Source organism: Equus przewalskii, chromosome 13 (genome assembly GCF_037783145.1).
Source record: "Equus przewalskii isolate Varuska chromosome 13, EquPr2, whole genome shotgun sequence".
Lineage (NCBI taxonomy): Eukaryota > Metazoa > Chordata > Mammalia > Perissodactyla > Equidae > Equus > Equus przewalskii.
In genome coordinates, this window is record NC_091843.1 from 46,406,662 (window position 1) to 46,426,776 (window position 20,115).

At 38.3% G+C, this 20,115-nt stretch overlaps 1 protein-coding gene across 9 annotated transcripts in view; it reads right to left on the reverse strand.

Moving 5' to 3' along the window:
* Positions 1–20,115, reverse strand: part of MEGF10 (multiple EGF like domains 10) — a 164,000-nt gene that overhangs the window by 122,708 nt on the left and 21,177 nt on the right. For all 9 annotated transcript variants that reach the window (XM_008529881.2, XM_070569352.1, XM_070569351.1 and 6 more), the window contains one exon: positions 1,583–1,715. In XM_008529881.2, coding sequence (XP_008528103.1) covers positions 1,583–1,698 — 116 coding nt within the window. In that variant the 5' untranslated portion in view covers positions 1,699–1,715. The remainder of the gene's footprint in view (positions 1–1,582; positions 1,716–20,115) is intronic.

Genomic DNA, 20,115 nt, shown 5'->3' on the forward strand with positions numbered 1-20,115 from the left:
AGTCAATGTATTACCAAGATCCACTGGTTCTTATTTCACAGTATCTTACAAATTTGCTTTTTTCCTCCATTCCAAAGCCATCATCCTCCAGAAGTTCAAAAACCAATGGCCTCTCCCTTTGTTAAATTTGCTATGTATCCACTCTTGTATTCATTGATTCATTTTTATTACTTTAATAAATACTTATTTGCTTGATGGCGAAATGTTTTATGGGAGATGTTATGAAGATTATAAATTAATAGGAGGTCCCTCCCCTTAAATTTTGTAGAATGTAGTTAATACCACAAATACATAGAACTTTATTACACACACACTTATTTTCTCTACAGCTGAACATTTCATAATGATACATAACCCCATTGATCGATCAGGGAAATATGTTTCTGTTATCCAAATTGTAACACTGCCAATCGAGACGGGAAACAGCCCTCACCGAAAAATAATGCTGTGAGTGAGGGGCACCAGTGTGGCCCTGGGATAATACAGCTGCTGTGCTTAAAAGGCTCTGAGCTTTGCTTATCCTACCAGTGGGTGACACCTGTGATTAGAATATGTACTCTGTGGTGTGCTAATCATGGTGCTGAGGGTGACAGGAGAAAGAGACCAAGAGTTCGATGTCACTGCCTTATAGCTATTAAAAGAACATATTACTCTCTAGTACTTGAGAGTGCTAGAAGGATGGCACCTTCTAGCTGTTTGAAAAACCTGCATTTGCCATGTTATTCTTGGATAAAGATACTTTGTGAGGAATGCAAATAGCACATTAGAGTGGTGTAGACTGCATTTGATGGTACTACAATATCACAAGGTGATCTGCGCTATATGTGCGTTCCAAAAGGGACTATAAGATCTCTGAGAATGACATTGTTTTCTACTTCCTCTGTATTTCCTACTGCAATTCGCCCAGCTCTGGACATTACACTATCTGCTTTTGTATAATCTATTCAATCTTGCCCTCCTCCAGTCCTGTACAGACTCCAGTCTCGCTGGGCACAGCCCTCAGTGGTCTGCATGGCACTGGTTTCAAGCTACCTTCCATCCCCAGAACCGCTCCCAAGCGCTGCCATCCACTCGTCTCCTTCAGGTCTTCAAGAGCATCTCAAGTGACACTGACTCCATGCAGTCTTTCCAGTTCCTCCAGAAATCATGTCTTCCTTTTCAGGCCACCTACAGCGCAATCTTTTTATGCATTCATTTCAACACTTAAGTACATTATTCCATACTGTCTTCCACTGCTCACTCATTCATTCCCATGCATAAGTCCAGCCCTATCAAATTATTGCAAATAGATTCAGAGCAGGGAGAAGACCTTAGAGAGATCATTTTAATTGAGCTATTAATGTTTTCCCTGGATCTTAACAATTACACTTGTGTTAGAGTCAATATAACAAGGTTTTTTCACCTAACATATATTCTGTAAGACCAAGATGAATAATGCTAATTTATTACATATAACTAATGATTTTTACATAAAAGTAATTTTACAATCTCTTCTAAATTCCAATTTTATAGATCAGACTGATAATGATATATAAAGAAACTTATCAGAAATTATTTCGCAGACTACTTTCAGAACTATTACCTTTCCCAGTGGCTACACACATTAGGGTCTTCAAGATTTAGAGATGATGCTGTCCTGATCCAGTGGCATAACAATAAACAGATAAAGCCCAGGCAGGAGTTTGAAGAAATAACCATTTTTGCTGAAGAACAACCTACAAGAAAAAAAAAGTCCAAATTAGAGATGCATTAAAGTGACCCAAACAGAATTCTTTTCAGTACAGCAACCATTCAGTACCAGTTGTCACTAGGGCTGAAATATGCACGACAAGCCATGGATTTAAATAGACGGGTCACCACATTTCATGGTCCAGGAGAGAGAGGTATTTCTTATGTTGTGCCAGGTGGCCACCATTTTGTAAATTCCTAAAATGTGCAAATCATCATTAATTGCCACCACAACAAAAGCCCTTCTCATCCATGCCAGTCAACATCAAAGGAATCTACCGACCAAATCTGAACAACACAGACTTCCAGATTCTCTCACCAGGCATACTTCCCTTCTGGAAGAAAAGGAGTCACACAGGAATCTGGCCTCATTTGTCCTAGAGGATAAATGATGAAACAGAAGCTCCATTGACTAGAGAACGAGGCACCTCAGGCTCAAACTGAGATTCATTTAATAACTCACTCAATGTGCACCGAATGCCCACTCTATCCTAGGCACTGTGCAAAAACTGGACATAAAACACAGATCTAGGGGGTCAGCCCCATGGCCGAGTGGTTAAAGTTCCGCATGCTCCACTTTGGCAGCTCGGGTTCGTAGGTTTGGATCCCGGGCACAGACCTACTCCACTTATCAGCCACGCTGTGGAGGCATCCCACATACAAAATAGAGGAAGACTGGCACAGATGTTAGCTCAGGACTAACTTCCTCACACAGAAAAAAAAGAGGAAGATTGGCAATGGATGTTACCTCAGAGTGAATCTTCCTCACAAAAAAAAAACAAATACAGATCTAGTTTCTGTCCCTGCCTATTAAAAAGCTTATAGTTTAATAATCATGACATACATTTCTTATATTTAGTGCTTCAGTTTCCCCATCTGCTGAGCAGAAATAAAACCAGCTATCGTACAGAGGTTTCTACCCAGGTGTACAAAAAAAGGTGTAAAGCTGTTTGGAGGTCAGTGTTAGAGAAAATGAACCTGGTATTATTGAGAGAAGGGAAGACCAGAATGGAAAAATAAGCAGCAACATATTTGCAAAACAGGCCGACAAAGGAGACAGAAGAAGAGGGATGAGAAGGTTTCAGGCAGAGAGAACTGAAGGTGAGGGAGAGTCAGGCACATTTAGGGAGTTCCTATTACAGTCATGTGCCACGCAACAACGTTTTGGTCAATGATGGACCGCATATTTGATGGTGTTCCCGTAAGATTAGTGACATATAGCCTAGGTGTGTAGTAGGCTGTACCATCTAAGTTTGTGTAAGTACACTCTATGACGTTCGCACAACGACGAAATCACTTAACAACGCACTTCTCAGAACGTATCCCCATTGTTAGGTGACCTATGACTGTAATTCAGATGGAGAAAGCAACAGGGGGCATGTCACAATGGGTTTTATAAGCCATTGCAAAGTATGTGAACTTCATCCAAAGATAAGAGACAACTAGTAAAGGGTGCAGTGACATCAGAAGATCATTCTGGCTGCAGGGGAGAGTGACCTGCAGGGGGAGACTTTCGAGGGAGGTCAGGTGAGACACCACTGTGGGGGAACTAAGAAAGTAACATTGGGGTTGCAGGGAACTGAGTGCATCTGGGAGATTTTTAGGAGGTGGAATCCACAGGACTTGGCGACTAAATGCCAGACAGAGAGAGGAGGGACGCCTGGTATCGGCCCTTGGGTGGACACTGTGCCCACCACTGAGATGGGAAGCACAGAAGCCCTCCTCCTCCAGGGGGAGGAAGCTTTAGCTCTGTTTTAGAGATGTCAAGTTTGAGGTTCCTATGAGATATTCTAATGAAGTCATCTGTGGGCACTTATTGAACACCTACTGTGTGCCAGGCACTGGTCAGCTTGGGTGAGTAACAATGGCAACGGCAGGTACCTGGGAATCATCTCCTTCTCTTCACCTCCAGAAACTTAGCACTTAGTAAGAAGGAAAAGTTTAATTGCCATATTACATAAAATGATTTTATATAATCATTATAAAAATGGGCATGAATTAGAAATAGCTGATCCATTTATTAATTAAAAAGGAAATAAGCATTAACATGCCTGTTGGTAATCTCATGAAACTAGGAACAATAGGCCAGATTATGTGACCAAAGCAGTTATTTTCTGGGTGAAAGCTGGCACTTTGAGGAGTTATATTAATTTTACACACCATGAGCTCACCAGTTTTTAGTATCTGGAAACTGAACTTCCTGAATAATAACCTTGTGGTTTAAAAAGGTAAGTTTATCTTAAAACAAACAAATAATAAACAATAATACCAGCAAAAACCTAACCTTAGGAAATAGTTTAATCCTTCAAATTCAAGAGAATAGATCAAATGAAGAAGTACTAAATTGTTCAAAATCAAAATTGTTTATAAGGACAAGTATATTATGGCAAGTTAACTATCTCTAACTCCACAAAGGTTAAAACAAAAGAAAATGTTTGATTTGCAATAAGGAAAAAATATCATGAATGTGTAGGGTAATTGAAAGGTAGTGTAAGCCACCACGAGAGGTTGTGAAATCTTTAAAAAGGGAATTTCAATCATCACAAAATAATCCCAACATATAAAGCACAAATGGGGAACCAAAATATGGCTTTTGAATTAATTCAAATTACTGATGTTTCTCACAGGCTAACCGTCATGAAACGGTAAAATCGGAAGCTTAACATTATATAACCAAAGAAGCTATTCCACTTAACAGGAATGAATAAAAAATGATGATGATGATGATGATAAACAATAACAGCTAGCATTTCCTGACTGATTACTGTGAGCCAGGCACAGTGCTGAATATTTTATGTTAATTATCTATTTAATCCTCACCGTAACTTACCTAAGGAGCAGGTATTTTTAATATCTCCATTTCACAGTTGAAGACATATAATATACTGCTATTGCTTTCCTCATCCATCAAAAGAAGAAAACCTTTAATTCATTTGCTTGTAACAAACAAGCATGGCAAATATCTCTCTGTCTCATTGCTTTCTCTAAGTCAGGATAACTATTTCCTTTCAATGAAGTGTGAAATATGTATATTAACTTTCATTCTTTCCTCAAAGACAAAACGAGGGCTGGTCAGCAGTAATTTGCCATCTATTTACAACAATTACTACCCCAAATTGGAAAGTTTATCTCCTAAGTCACAATCTCAGACTCAAACCATCCATTTCCCAATTAGAAATGTTTAGTCTGTAAAGTTAGAAATTGCTGCAAGCGATGAGTCAAAATGCCAAGAAAAAGAAAGAGGCTGTGTGTTCTCTTTTAAAGTAAAAATTTTACCGCTAATCTTTTGGTAGCCCTTCTTGCTTTGCACTTGAAGCATGACCCTGTAAAGCCTTTAACCTTTCTACAGAAATGGTAGGGGAAAAAAAGCAGAATTTGGTCGCCTCCTTATTGCTTTTGAAATTCAGCATACAGGAAAATCAAACTGCTTTGCAAAGCTGCTGGTGGCATTCACGGAAGGGAAAATATCAGCACATTAAAAAATGTATATACACATCCCTGAGTCTCTTATTCCCAAAGCATTTTCAGAATTAAAATTAGAAAATTAGCTGAGTTCTAGAATAATCTACTTTAAAGTATAAAATACGAAAAGCAAAAAGAATTGCTAGATCCAGATGCAGGAATCACGTAAACTCACATAAACTGCTTAAGACCATTTGAGAAAATAATTTAAATGTTATATATGGTGGGGGGAGAAGATATTTCACAAATATGTCAATGACTGGAAAGAACTGTAGAAATGCAACATTTCACTATATTCAGAAACATGGATGGTCCTTTCTTTTGTTCCATCTTGTTTAATAAAAGCACTGATGAGCAACCCAAAGAAGAAGTGGACTAGGCATTATATATACTCATTCCCGTTTTCATTTGCTTCCTTCTACAGGTTTTGATGAGTACATGCGGGTGCCTTTTTTCATTTGTGTCTACCCTGAAGAAAGAAAGTTCAATCATTTTTCTTCCTCACTTCTCTCTTTTAAGCTGTGTCATCTTGTCTTACACTATAATCTTCCACTTTGGAGTACAAATGAAAACAAAATACAATCTTCAAAAATAGTGTTATTTCAGTTGAATAAAAAGGCAACACAGTGGTGATTTACTTCATTAAAATAGACGTTTTGAAATTATTCAAAACTCTAAATAGAGTGTTAAGCTACTCCCACCCACCCAGTCTTCCTCTTCAAACAACTTTCCTTATGGTTCCATTTAATGAAATTTAAAAGGTAAAAAAATAAACTATCATTTGCATGAACCCCCTAGTGCCAAACCTGATTGCATTCCATATCATTCACTTAATTATTATGGAAAAATCAAAACAGAAAATCAGTACAACTGATTAGCATTGCTAAAGTGCTCCTCTTAGAAAGAGGAAACACAGCAGGCAGAGTTAACTCTTGCTGCCTACTAGGAAGGCAGGCTTTGCTTACTCAACCACAAAAACCTCAATAAATAATCAGGTTGAATAAAATCCTTACAGTGGATGAGTCTGGGTTCTGATGATAGGGAGTAGTTCCTTTATCAGTGTGTTAGGGAGAAATAAATAACGGGGTGTTGACTTGCTAATTTATTTTTTAAAACAGCGGGATAAATGATTCCAGACAATTCTTTCTGACTCTAAATTCTATTCTCTTCCTAAAATCACTAAGTGCACACATAGAAATAACTTGGGTGCCCTCATCCAGTTTTTTCTCAAGCTCATTTCCCACCCCTAAAATCCTCTCACAGTTATCTAAATGAAAACTAATTTCTTGATGAAGAATAGCCACATTTTGGACCCTTGTGCGCTACTGGTGGGAATGTAAATTGGTACAGCCATTATGTAAAACAGTATGGAGTTTCCTCAAAAAATTAAAAATAGAACTACTGTATAATCCAGCAATTCCACTTCTGAGTATTTATCCAAAGGAAACAAAAACATTAATTTGAAAATATATCTGCTCCCCCATGTTCACTGCAGTATTATTCACAATAACCAAGACATGGAACAACCTAAGTGTGCATTGATGGATAAATAGATAAAGAAAATGTGGTAGGTAGGTAGGTAGAAAGATAGATAGATAGATAGATAGATAGATAGATATACAATGAAATATTATTCAGCCATTAATAAAAAGGAATTCTTGCCGTTTGCAACAAATTGGATGGAACTTTGAGGGCATTATGCTAAGCAAAATAAGTCAAAAAGAGAAAATAAATATTACCACGCAAAGATGGGGTTCTCCTACCTGATAAGCATTAAAAAAGCCAATTATTACATCATCAGCTTTTGAGAAAAGAATACAGCTTTATTGTGAGATCAATAAGCAAGGAGACAGGAGGCATCAGCTCTCAGATTTGTCTCCCTCATCTAGGACGTTGGGTAAAATTTATGGGATCAGCGGCAGGGCACTCTGAAGTCTGGAGATAGACGATTGGAGGTAAGGAGAAGTGACGTAACTGATGATCTCTGCAAGCATAGTCAAGCTTCACGGCTCTTCATAGGACACATGTTCACAAAATGGTGGTGTTAGCATGATCAGAGGGTGGTTTTCAGTCCTTTGACATCAAAAGGCTCACTTACTGGGCATTTGGGCAGGCCCAGTTGATGTGTTGGTGATCTCAACCATTCTGAACTAGACAAGGGGAGACTCTTAGATCCTGAAAAACAACTCTTAATTATTCTGTTGATAAGATGGGGTCAGTTGAACTGGTCCTAGTAGGCCCGTGGTTACACAAATACTATATGATCTCACTTATGTGTGGATTCTAAAAAGAAAAATCAGCTCATAGATATAAAGAACAGATTAGTGGTTGCCAGAGGCAGGGGTGGGTGAAATGGGTGAAGGCAGTCACAAGGTACAAACTTCCAGTTATAAAATAAATAAGTGCTAGGAATGTAATGTACAACATGGTGACTATAGTTAATAACATTGTATTGTATTGTATGATAGTTGCTAAGAGAGTCAATAGCAAAAGTTCTCATCACAAGAAAAAAACTGTAACTATTGGGTAAAGTAATATTATTACTTTACCCAAGTATAACTACTCATTTGAAGCAGTACAAGTGCTATATATATTGTTTATCTGGGGGACCTCATGTCATTTTGCTAACATCAAATACCTCAAAAAAGATATTCTTCTAAGTCAAAGTAAGAGTTTGTTATCTTGTGCACAGAAGAGGCACAAGGGAACCTGCGCAAAAAGGAAAGGGGCGGGTGACCAGCTCGTTAGGGAATAGGATTGTGGGGCTTTTATTAGGCAAAGGCTGGGGAGGAGTGCCTTGTCACGGCACGTAGAGGTGGGGTCGTGCTTGCACCTGTGCTGTCACGTAGCATGCTACTACATGCAACACATGTATCTTTAGCATGCCAGCTCTCCACCCCTGGGTGTGGTTTTTACTATGCTAATAGGGTCACCTTCAGTGGACTCCTCGGTGCTAGGGCCCATGTGTAAGCCCAGGAAAGTTCAGAGGCTGCGGAAGGTGGATCTTGGTGGACTCTGTCTGATGCTCCTAGCTTGCCCATTGATTCAGTGCCTTATCTTGTGGCCAGGGGCCTTACAGATGGCCCTGTCTCATTAGGCTGGTTCCTGTCTCACGAGGGAGTCCAAGGAATCTTTACCTTTTTTCCTTTCCAGGCTCTGCAGGAAAGTGGAATGGAAGTTAGCTAGCTAAACCATTTTTGAAGGGAGGGGGAAGAACTCAAAAAAAAAAAAAAAGATATTCTTCTAAGTCAAATTAAATCATGTTGTAATAGTCACACAGCATTCCTTGGACGCTTCTAAGAATATGTTAAATGAGTGTGACTATTAACACCAATAAAAAAAATTCTCAAATCCTATTTTATAAACCTACAACGGTTTTATAAACAACTAAAAAAATAATCCCTAAACATTAGCACAGAGTGTTTAATAATGGTTCTAGCATCCACTGGGCACTTCACATCAAGCAAAAAAGTGGGCAAAGCCCTAAGGATGCCAGGTACTGAGTCACCCTGAGGGAGCTCACTGGCCCACATGGAGAATGGCCACAAACATCCATTCCAACACGGCATGATGCAGCCATGATTAAGACCATAAGAGGCTGCTGTGGGAACACAGAGGTACAGCCTCACCTACTTAACCAGACATCCCACAGTCATTATCTAGGTACCATTAGGATAATCTGGGGGAGGCCCTGGTCACTCACTTGTCATCAACTTTTGGACGGACTCTACAATGTCCCTATGAATCCATCACCTAGAACCTATGGAAAAAACCCACAAACAATACTCACTAAGGATCTAAGTGCAAGTAACTGTAACTGCGGGGACTCTTGTGACTTATAAGCCATGGTCTCTGCCCTCAATAGTTCAAAATCTACTAGGGAGGAAAGTTAGAAATAAAATATGATTATTTGCCAAATAAGCCAATGTAGAAATAAATTGCCCGAGTTTTACGAGGAGGGAAAAATCAATGGGAGCAGTGAAGGCTCCTGAAAGAGGTCAAATCTGAACAGAAGCTTTCAAAAGAAAAAGAATTGGAAATCACTGAGTGCCTACCTCACGCTGCACACCTCCTATTTGTAATCTCACCGGTTGAGATTAAATGCCTCACTTGAAATCAGACAATTCGAGCAGAGATTTGAACAAGTCTGGCTGATGACTACAATGTCTACAATCTGCCCTCAAAATCACATTGGATAAAAGGAAGCCTTTGTGTAAATGAAAACCATGGGGAGGGGTCACAAGGCAAAAAGAAAAGTGTAAGCTCAGCCTAGAGACAGAGAGCAGGAGGTCTTGTAAGGAATCCTGAGAAGCAGTGTTAGAAAGGCAGGCAGAGCTCCATGATGAAGGGTCCTGAGCATGAGGCTACAGAGAGCAAATGATTTTATCTTGCCTGCCGTGGAATACACTTAAGCCTTTGAGCAGGGTGCACTATTTGAGGAAAGAGGTGTTTTGGAGATTAACACAGAGAAGGTGTGCAAAATTCACCCAAAGGAACAGAAACTGGAGGCAAAGAAAGCGGGCAGAGGTTAGTGAACTGAGGTGTATGGTGGAACTGCCTGCCGCAGGGTGGTAGCCTAAGGAATGGGAAGTATGTGAGAAACCAGTGAAGGAAAGAATTGTCAGGACTAGGAGAAATAATAGAAAATAGGGTTGATGTTAGGGAGAGCTGTCTTGAGTTTAAACCATTCTGAATCCCTGTTATATTTTCTCCATTCGATCTATTTATCACCTACTGGGAAAACAATACATCTCTTTTTTTATTAGAGAAAGAAACTTCAAACACCACTTCTCATTCCAGAATTTGGTGAATAAAGTCATATTTATTTTCTCAAACTTCTCATTATTTAATATTCCTCAATAACATTCCTACTCATTCTTCTCAACCTGAGGAGGCCTAATTTTTTTGGCCTGTCCACCAAATGAAAAAGCCTTCATACCCTTTATAAAATTTACACTTTCTTTCCTTTTTTCAACAACCACATGCTTTGGCAGCCCTAATTACACCCTATTGTTGTAGCCAGTCTCCAGGATGGCCCCCGATGATCCCTGCCTTGTGTAAGCCCTTCTCAAAACGAATAGAGTGTACTTGTGTAACCAATAGGATGCTGCAAGAATGACAGAGTATAGACTTCGAAACCTAGGTAATCAAAGGCATTACGGTTTCCATCTCGCTGCTTGCATCACCATTCTTTGGGAAGCCAGCTGCCATGTTAATAAAGTGCCATGTCACTCAAGCAGCCCTGTGGAGAGATCGACATAGTGAGGAACTGAGGCGTCCTGCCAACAGCCATGTGAGTGGATCCTCCAGCCCCTGCCAAGCCTTCAGGTGACTGTAGGCCCTGCTGACATACTGACTACAACCTCATGAGACCCTTAGCCAGAACTACGAGCTAAGCTTCTCCCAAATTCCTGACCCACAGACACTGTGAGGTAAGAAATGTTTGCTGTTTTGAGGTAATTTGTTACATAGCAATAGACAACCAATATTCCTATGTGTCTATACCATCAATATTTTGTTTGACTTCCAAAATAGCTCTCAATAATGCCCACCATTTTCTTGGCATCCTCATTGGCAGTAGCACACAGAAGACACCACTTGCAATGATCTGAAATCTTTTCCCTACATTATAACTCCTGGCAAGAGCCCATCATCTTCTCATTACAGTTTGAGCTGTTTTGTTCCTAGAGGCATGCTCCCACAATGCCTGTGTTTTGAGGTACATCTGCTGCTTTTCCACGCAAAGTGCTGTCCCAGATTATCCTGCCATTTATCCTTAACCATTTAGCGTCTGACTATCCAAAGAATTGACCTGCTTCACAACAACCTGGAGAGTTCATCATGTGCTCTGTGCTACAAGTCATTTATAAAATAGTAAATGAATGGATTCTGGGCTCTGGGTTATTCTTTCATCTACAAATAAATGTTTCTTTTGTTTTCCTGCATTGGAACTAGTTTTCTATGATTATCTCTGATAAGATGATATATAAAATTTAACTATTGTTTCATTTTTTTAACTTTTTACTTTGAAATAATTTAAATCTATTTGAAAGTTACAAATACAGAACAAAGTATGACCTTGACCAAGACTCACTAGTTGCTAACATTTTGCCACACTTACTTTATTACTGTCTACATACACACATATATATGCAATATATATACATATTTTTTACCATTTGAGAGTAATTTGTACATGTCATGCCCCATATCTCTAAATACTTCAATGTACATTTCCTAAGAATAAGGACATTCATCTACATAACTTTTGCAACACAGAGGGGAAAAGTGCGTGGAAGAGGAATTGTAAAGCCAGGTCAGGAATGATCACGGTTTAATTCTTACTCAAGGTAAAATATTCAAATGCCTGATGAGACCTCAGGCAGTCCAAGAATGAACGGGTTTGAGAAAAATGAATTAGAAAATAGAATTTGATCAGCCCAGAAAGAAAGGGAGACTTATTGCTTTTTTTTCCTTTCAACCAACAACACTGATTGAAGAAGTTGAACATTTTGACCAATCCCCCAACACGATATAAGCAGCAAAAAAATTCAATTGCAACAGAATAAATGACAAAGGAAGGCAATTTCCTTTAGAAAGGAAAAATCAAATGATAATAAAGGGAAAGAGGAGGAAATATAATTCTCTGATGCGCAGCAGGATGCCTGGGTGTCATCAGACTCTTGGGTCTTTCCTTGCACGTGGGGTTGGGGGAGGACAGGGACAATAATGGGAAGCCTAAGTATTTACATGGTCCCTCTCTCAGGAAGGTCCTTCTCAATGGTGCATGCTACTAAGTAGGATGGATGACGACACTCATATTCTGCCCCCATCACTGGCATGACAAGGGGCACCTACATGTCACCTGCTCTCCTAACTCTGGATCAGTATGCTAACCCTCAGTCCCTGAGATACTCATGATTAGGGCACGGTTGAGCAATCCAAGTGAAGCCTTCCTTTCCTTAAAGGTTATTTCTCAGAGAAGAAAATACAGAAGAGCAGAGACCTTATGAGGAAAAGAATTTCTAAATTCTTTCTAAATCTAAAATTCAAGATTTTCAAAAATTTTCCTGCCAACTGCATCTATCCAGATTCTATTAAGGCAAACACACACACACACACACACACAGCATTTCTCTAGTTTTTACTACTTCATAACAGGCCATATAACCTAGGTTTTTAACATTCATTTGGCTCCCAAAAGTTTCCAGAGCACTACGGATGTCCTGGGATCCACAGAGATTTTGTGCTAAAAAAAATAGAAGAGAAAGTTACAGTTTAAGGCCTGATGGAATCCAATAGTAATCTTTTCTCTGTGTAGATGAAATAATTGAAGGTCCAAGTTATGATGACTTGACTATGATCACAGAGCTAGTTTGTGGGGGGTCCAATACGAGAACCCAGAACTTAGGTCTCTCAACTCCAATCGAATCACCTCTCCATCAGGTAAAACAGTCTTAGTCTTTCGAAAAAACACACCATCTGTGTATTGGAGTCATAAATGCTACTTGAAACGCAAATTCATTAAAAGTTAGATTCTCCAAGTGACTAAGAGACGTCCTGGTCAAAACTAAGACTCTGAATTAGAAAATACATAAGGTATGTCCACATTTATACTGTACAGATGTTTCAAATAATCAGCAACACGGGGACTCAGCTGCCATTCTTCCCAGGGTGACTCAGTTCTGAACCACTAACCGGGACCAGGATGCAAAGCAACCACAGAAGAGTCTGGACACTTTTATCCTTACGGTTAAAAACCCATATGGTCAAAAGCTTTGAAGATTTGAGGCAAAATGCGAGGAAACTGCCGAGGAAGTCTAAGTAGGAGAAAGAACATAATTATTCAAAGTTGCGTTTGGCCAGGACATTAAGGAGAAAATGCTTGGGCAGCCTTGCCTCCCACCTCCGCTTCCTCACCAATTGCATATGTATGCAAATATAGGAAGCCACAGCCCAAACCCCAACTTTATGACTCTTAAAATAGGGCTTTGTTTTAGTAGATAAAGTGCCACATGCTGAAGTAGCAACACCACTTCCTGTGGTATCTAGACAGATCTTTTATTCAAGAAGTGACCCTGTCTGACCCTGAATAATAGTTTGAGAACAATCTCATATTGATAGGAAAATTAAGAGTCATTCTCCATACTACTTCCTTCATTCACATTATCCATAATCCTCTCTTCTGATTTCTCTGCATCTCCTTACTTGTCCTTCTCTGCCATTTTTAGGGAAATCTAGGATCTGGATGCCATGGGGACAGGAAGGTATGGTGACTGAGGTAAATTCTAGTCTGTCTTGGCATCAAACTTTGATCACAGACAGATTACTCATTCTTTCTGTGCTTTATTTGCCTTTCAGAAATATCAGCCAGGAAAGCAGCTTTAATGGCAAGCAAACATATAATGAGAGTCGCATTTTTCATTTGCCTTCCTTATAAGCCTCCAGAATGCCTAAGATTCATTGGCTTTAGTGTGAACATAGCCTTTAGCAGAAAGCTGATCCAATAATCTAATTTTACAGATGATGATGCCATGGTTCAGAGAAATTAAGTGTATGTCCAAGGTCTCAAAGCTATTTCATAAATAGCTTCTCCTAAGGCTAATATTGGGCCAAAATTCAAGACCCTGTCAGTTTGTCTTACACAATATTATGAATTGCTATACACAAAGATAATAAAGATGCAATTACATTTTTTTTATGTGGCTGATTCCAGTCTTAATAGAGTACAAATATACAAATTATAGGCAATAGGGTTTTTATAAAAGTTTAACACTTAAATAACGATGAAATGGCCAAGGCTTTAATAAAGCCACGTGTGAATTCTCCTTTTCATTCCAGGAAGAGGAGCGCACAGTGAGTTATGTCTACTCAATCTGTGCATCAAAGGGGCAGATTAGACACAGGCCTCATAAAAGTTTTGCTAATGGCTGTGGCAAAGGAGTTGATGAAAGATAAATGGACATCCCCCAGTTTCCTCAGTGTGATGATGTCTTTTTGGTTCTCTGTGGTGTCCTTGGCACCTAGAACAGCACCTGGGAGAGAGGAGGGCAAATGAATGAATTAATGAGTGAATGAATACATGAATGAATGAATGTAAAGAATAAAAAGTATAGAGAGGAGTCAAGTATGCAGACTTGAACAAAGAACTTAAGAAAAGAAAAACTAGTTTAAAAAAGAAAAAGGTTTGGGTCTAGTAAGACTTCTCCAGCAAGATTTGGAATTGGTGAATTGGACAAATAACAATCAGTTGAAAAATATATATTCCAAGTCATGGGTTTTTCAAGAATTAATAATTTTTATGTACCATGAGGCAGTTGTGCATCACTTAGGTACCATAAAATATCTTAAAATACTTCTTTTTTATTTTTTAAAAGTTCTAGGGGAGGACTTTGACTTTGCTGGTTTGAAATAGGGCATAGTTTTAAAACTTTTATGGGCTTTTCAGTTTTTTTCGCTCTCATTCTCAGCCAACATCCTTGATATGCTTATTGAAAATGTTTTTCATTAACTTATTTTTCAGGCTGAAGTCAGTTTTCCAATGGCAAAATTGTTGCATGAGTTGTCATCTCTTACCTCATGTATTTATAACTTTTGTATATTCCAGGATGATTCTATAACTTTTTTTTAAAACACAATTTGGCGATTTTATCTGCTTTCCAAAGTACTTTTAAATTCATTTTCAGCCAGTGATGCCAAGTGTACCTACTTAGTATGGTCCTATCATTTTAAATTGTTTATCACTTTTATATTTTAGCAAAAACTTCTATGGGAAGTGAGGAAATGGCGAATTTTTGGTTGGCTATTCTTGAAAGAGTCATTAAGTTTTTAAATTTTATTTTAACATTGGAATACGAAACAAAGAGTTGAGAAATATATCATTATCATTAATTTAGTTTTATTCCTCATTTTAACTACAGCAATAAACAGTTAAGTAGTATCAATCCTTTAGTTTGACTTTCTCTTGTAAAGATAAAACAGGTTTTACTGACAGCAAGTTTTAAAACCAAGACCCAGAAACACTAGCTGTTGACTAGTTTTTCAGTTTGATCAATTTATTGCTTTTACCAATCAACTTCCAATTCATCCTCCATGTTGCCGCTAATTCTTTCAAAACACAAATCAAAACATCCTACTTCTATACTTAAAAGCTTTCCAGAGCTCGCCTTTGTGGTAAAGTCCAAACTGATATTCATTCATTCAAGATCACCTGAGTCTAGTCTTATCACCCAGCAAGTTCTGACATGTATGTATCATTTCTATACATCATTTGGGCAATTCTTGCTACTTGAATTTCTCAAAATATTACACATTCTCACTCCTCTATGTCTTTCCCCATGCTGTTCCCTCTTCCTGGAATGGCCTTAAATATGTGGTCAACTTAATTCTCACTCACTTTTCAAGAATCAAATGTTACTTCCTCTTAGAAGTGTCCCCAGGCCAATCTAGACATCCTTCTTTGCTCCCATAACCCCTGGGACATCCTGGGAAGAGACAATGTGGACTTTGTCACAGTAACACATACTCTTTCGCTCATCATTTTCTTAATCATCTCTCCACCAGCTGGTGAACTCCTTAATGTGAAAACAGTACACTGCTCATCTCTACATGTTCTTACCACATCCTGAGGGCTCAGTAATATTTCTTGACTACTGAATGAATGAATGAATGAATGATCCATAGGATAGATAAAGCTCAAAATATGTAAATCAGTCGTTCTGGATTGTGAAATATTTTTCTCAATATAAAAAGGAAGAAATGGAGGGTCAAGATTATCCCATTTAATTGCTAAACTATACAACTACAAAAAAATATCCCAGAGTTGAAACAAAATGATTGCAACACTAGTGATTATAAATACAGAAAAACAATGAAAGCTTTGCTAGAAAAACATTTGTTTTGATTAGAGACAAAATTTATGTTGTTTCTGAAGAGAACCTATGGATGTTTTCAAGGGCTTAATTAACAGTTAGCTATTCTGCAAATTCATTTAAAAGTTTAAGGCATTCTTTTCATTGGCATTCCTTTATTCTCAGTAAGTGGCCCTGCTCAAACATGGTGACATTTGGTCACGATTCTTGTGGACCTGGTTTTCCTCTCAGCTGTGGGCAAAGTGAGGTGCCCACAAGCACACATTTGGGAACAGCAAAAGGAGGGTCCAGGATGGGCTGGGAGTCAGGCAATGGAAGTAACAAAAGAAGGTACAAGAGTCAGGAGCAAAGAAGCAATGGAACCAAACTCTCAATGGCAGCCTTTTGCTGTGCTAAGAACTCTTTGGAAGAGACTCTTTGCTAAGACTCTTTGGAAGAGTTGAGTCCCTGTGGCTGAAAAGCGCAATTCCTAGGGCATGCCTATGTGGGCTGGCACAGGGACCCATCTCAGCAAACATCACTAGAAAAACAATGTCTGGGAACACCCCAGAATGAATCCTCAATAATTAGCAGATTATTATTAGTCCAGAAAAAGTTATACATTACTATACTAGTAATACTCCAGACCTTCCTAATCATAACCTTTACCGCTACAATAACTGAAAGACTACCCTGCCTCAACGTGTTCATGAAGTGTAATATAAATGCAGTTTAGAAAAGAGAAAGATTACATCATAAAGTGATTTAAAATATATGCTTGAAATATAAACAGAAAAGAAAAGGAAGGGATTCATATATTTTTAAGGATTAATTTTGAGAAGTAACTAAGGTCTTTGATGGTCTTTAATGAAGGTCACATTGTGACTATACGTAAAAGAACATCTTAATGGACCCGAAATATACATAAGCATTTACACATTTCCCAAATAAGGCAAGGAAATGAAAAGCACAGGTGGGCATAAATGCACACCAAGTATAATGTGAAGAATATATAAACTGCAATATTAACATAAAAATAATTACAGGTTTCATAGTGAATAACACCTTTACTTTTAGGCAGATTCTGATAACTCTTTCAGGGCAATTTGAACCAAAGAAGTTAAGGTATTTAAACTAAAACCATGAGTTCCGAACTCCGCAGGCTACAGGCTTTGCAGTTTATTATATTTCCTTAATCTCTTCCCTTTTTCCATTCTTGATCTTTTGAAATGTCATTGCCCTTTTGCCTTTATTGTAAGTTCTCTTCCTTGACTCTTTTTTTTTAATTTCAAAATCTCTAATCGCCGTATCTTCACTTTATCATAAATACTGGAAACTACAGGTAGCAGAAAGCACTCAAGATTAAGTTGACCCCATCACACTGAATACATTAATTTCCTTCTTAAGAAGAAGCAGTTGCTATAAACTATAATACTGTCATTTGTTCAAGGTTTTAAACTTTCTAAGCATTTAATTTAAAAAGGAAAAATAAAATCTAATGGATTTAAACTACATATGAAGACTATCTCAATTGAAGAATCTATGGAGGATGAAAATAGTTTCCTGCAAGGATTATATTTTTCCTGCCCTGCTAATTTAAAAGGGTCTATGATTCATTTCCATGAATCCCTCGGGTCAACATGTAAGCCTCCCTAATTGTTTGAAATTCAAACCATTACATAAGCTTCCTGTCAACTTATTTCTCTCATTGCAATAATTTATTCTTTCAGTCTATATGTAGTTAATGATGTGTTGAGAACATCAGAAAAAATATTCTTTAGTCTCTTCACTAAAAACTGCATAGAAATCTCTGATGGAATCAACTCTCCACATCCTTCATCTGAAACGTGATGTTACCTTGGGCTGCTGGTCATCATGACATACCCAATCCCATTTCCTCAACTAGGCTCGAATCTCCTTGAAAGCAGAGCCCAAGTCTTTGTCTTGTCTTGCACTCCACTCCTCCCTGATTTCTACTTCTCTCCTCGTCTTCAAGAATATAACAGACGCTCAATAAATGGCTAACTGAGCTAGATCAAAATTTGTAGCTAGAGGGCACGCAACATTCACATCATATTGGGCGGTGATCTGAGAGATTGGATAGTCCGGGAGCTGTATCCTGTGAGTCACAGATAGTTGATATGAGTCCAAAGGATCGAGGTGAGAGATTAATAACTGAGAACGGGATCCCTATGTGGGAAAAACAAATGCCTCAGCTGGGAGCCCAGGGAACTTTGAGAAACCATCCCTGAAATGATCTATTCTGCCGGGGGTGGTGCTTTAGCTAAGGGCCCTTGTGGGTTAGCCAAGTTTCCATTTCATCTAAAAGGCATCTCCTTGAATTTATAGACATATTCTCCCAACATTAGAACTGGATCTAAAACATAAACTGTCTCATTGCAGAAGATCTTGCTATTCTTAGGGAAAATATAAGAAAACTAATCTGAATCTTATTTAAAGAAAAGCTTTGCTTTTCCAGCAACTGAATAATCCTGATGACAGTGTCTTTGCTTGAACCAAGGGCCTTTCCTACTGTATCTAGGAGGTCTCACTTTTCCATGCAAGATGCATATAGAGATAGTTTCTTAAAACAAATTTTAATGTGGTAAAATCTGAGTCTGCACATGCCTACTTTCATATTTGACAAGAAATATGCCTGACATCAATGGCGGAAAATGCCTAAAGGGATAAAGGTGGTAAAAAGTGAATTACAAATATTAGGCGTCAGATGAGTAAACAAATATGGAGTGCCATTAAGGTTGGCACACTTTTACATGTATGTGTGTGTATGTGTATGTACAAATGTCAGATACCCACAAATTACTTGTTCAGGACTAATCAAATAAACATGTCAAGTTTATGCTTTACTAATACAAGAATTGAAATTGAGTTAAATCTTGATTATGCTCTACGAATCCTCTGCTTCACTGGGTGAGATTAAAAGAGCTAAATTTAAGAATACGGTCAACTTGAAATTCTCCTGGAAATATCCTGAAAAACTCAAAATCATGCATTAGAAGACAAGCAAACGAATCAATAATTTTATAAAATGAGATTCAAGGCCTTTTCAAAATATTGAAAACAGAACATCTGCCCAAATATCTATGCTTTATGGCCACACTAAATTAGAAACAAACAAAAATTCATGTCCGTGATATAAATGCAACGTCCACATCTACACTATCCAAGAGAGCCACGTAGAAACATAGCAGGAATGGGCAGGAAACTTGGCCGTCTTTCCCGAGAGCACCACGGTCACACAGAACCAGCTCTGGACATCCAGGAAGAGCTCAAGAGAAAGTTTCAAGTCATGTTCTCTTCCTATTGAGAACATACACTTTTTCTACCTGTCCCAAGTCATTAAATTCTTAGATTCACTTTCTTTAATGATGAGCCAGACTCATGTTCATCATTAAAAAAGAAAGAAGGAAAAACAACCTTAATGAAGACACTTGCCTTAGAAACTGCCACAATCAAAGACAGACCTTTTCAGATGTGATTAAATTTTTTTCCAAGATAATTTATCCTATTAAAATATGGTAATTTACCATGGTTTCGGGTTATCTGAAACCTTTCTACGATGGAAAGCTGAAGTTAATTTCTTGCTATAAGTAGCATAATTTGAACCTAAAAGAATCAGGTAGCATTTTATATTCATACAGGCACGGAAAAGGTAAAACTGTTTATTTACAACCAAGGTACTTCAAGGAACCAGATTGTACCCCAGGAATCTACATGCACTTTGGTGTTGGAGTGCAAAGGGCAGCCCAGAAAGAACAGAACTATCCTCCCCAAAACAGATCCAACCTTTCCCTGGCAGCAACCTTGGCTGACACGGACTGAGGAAGAAAGCCCTTGCAGAGATGTCCTTTTTTACGACATCAGTATGCCCAGTTCAAAAATCAGCACAATTGGAGGTATAATGAGGCACTTTGTTATTCCCTGCAATAAAAACGAAAAAATAGAGACAGAGTTCTTCAGGCTTAATTACCACATCTGTTATTAGGCACTTTACCATGATTGACTGGAGTGTATGTCGGACATGGTGCCAAAAAAGCCTCCCCATAAAAGCAGC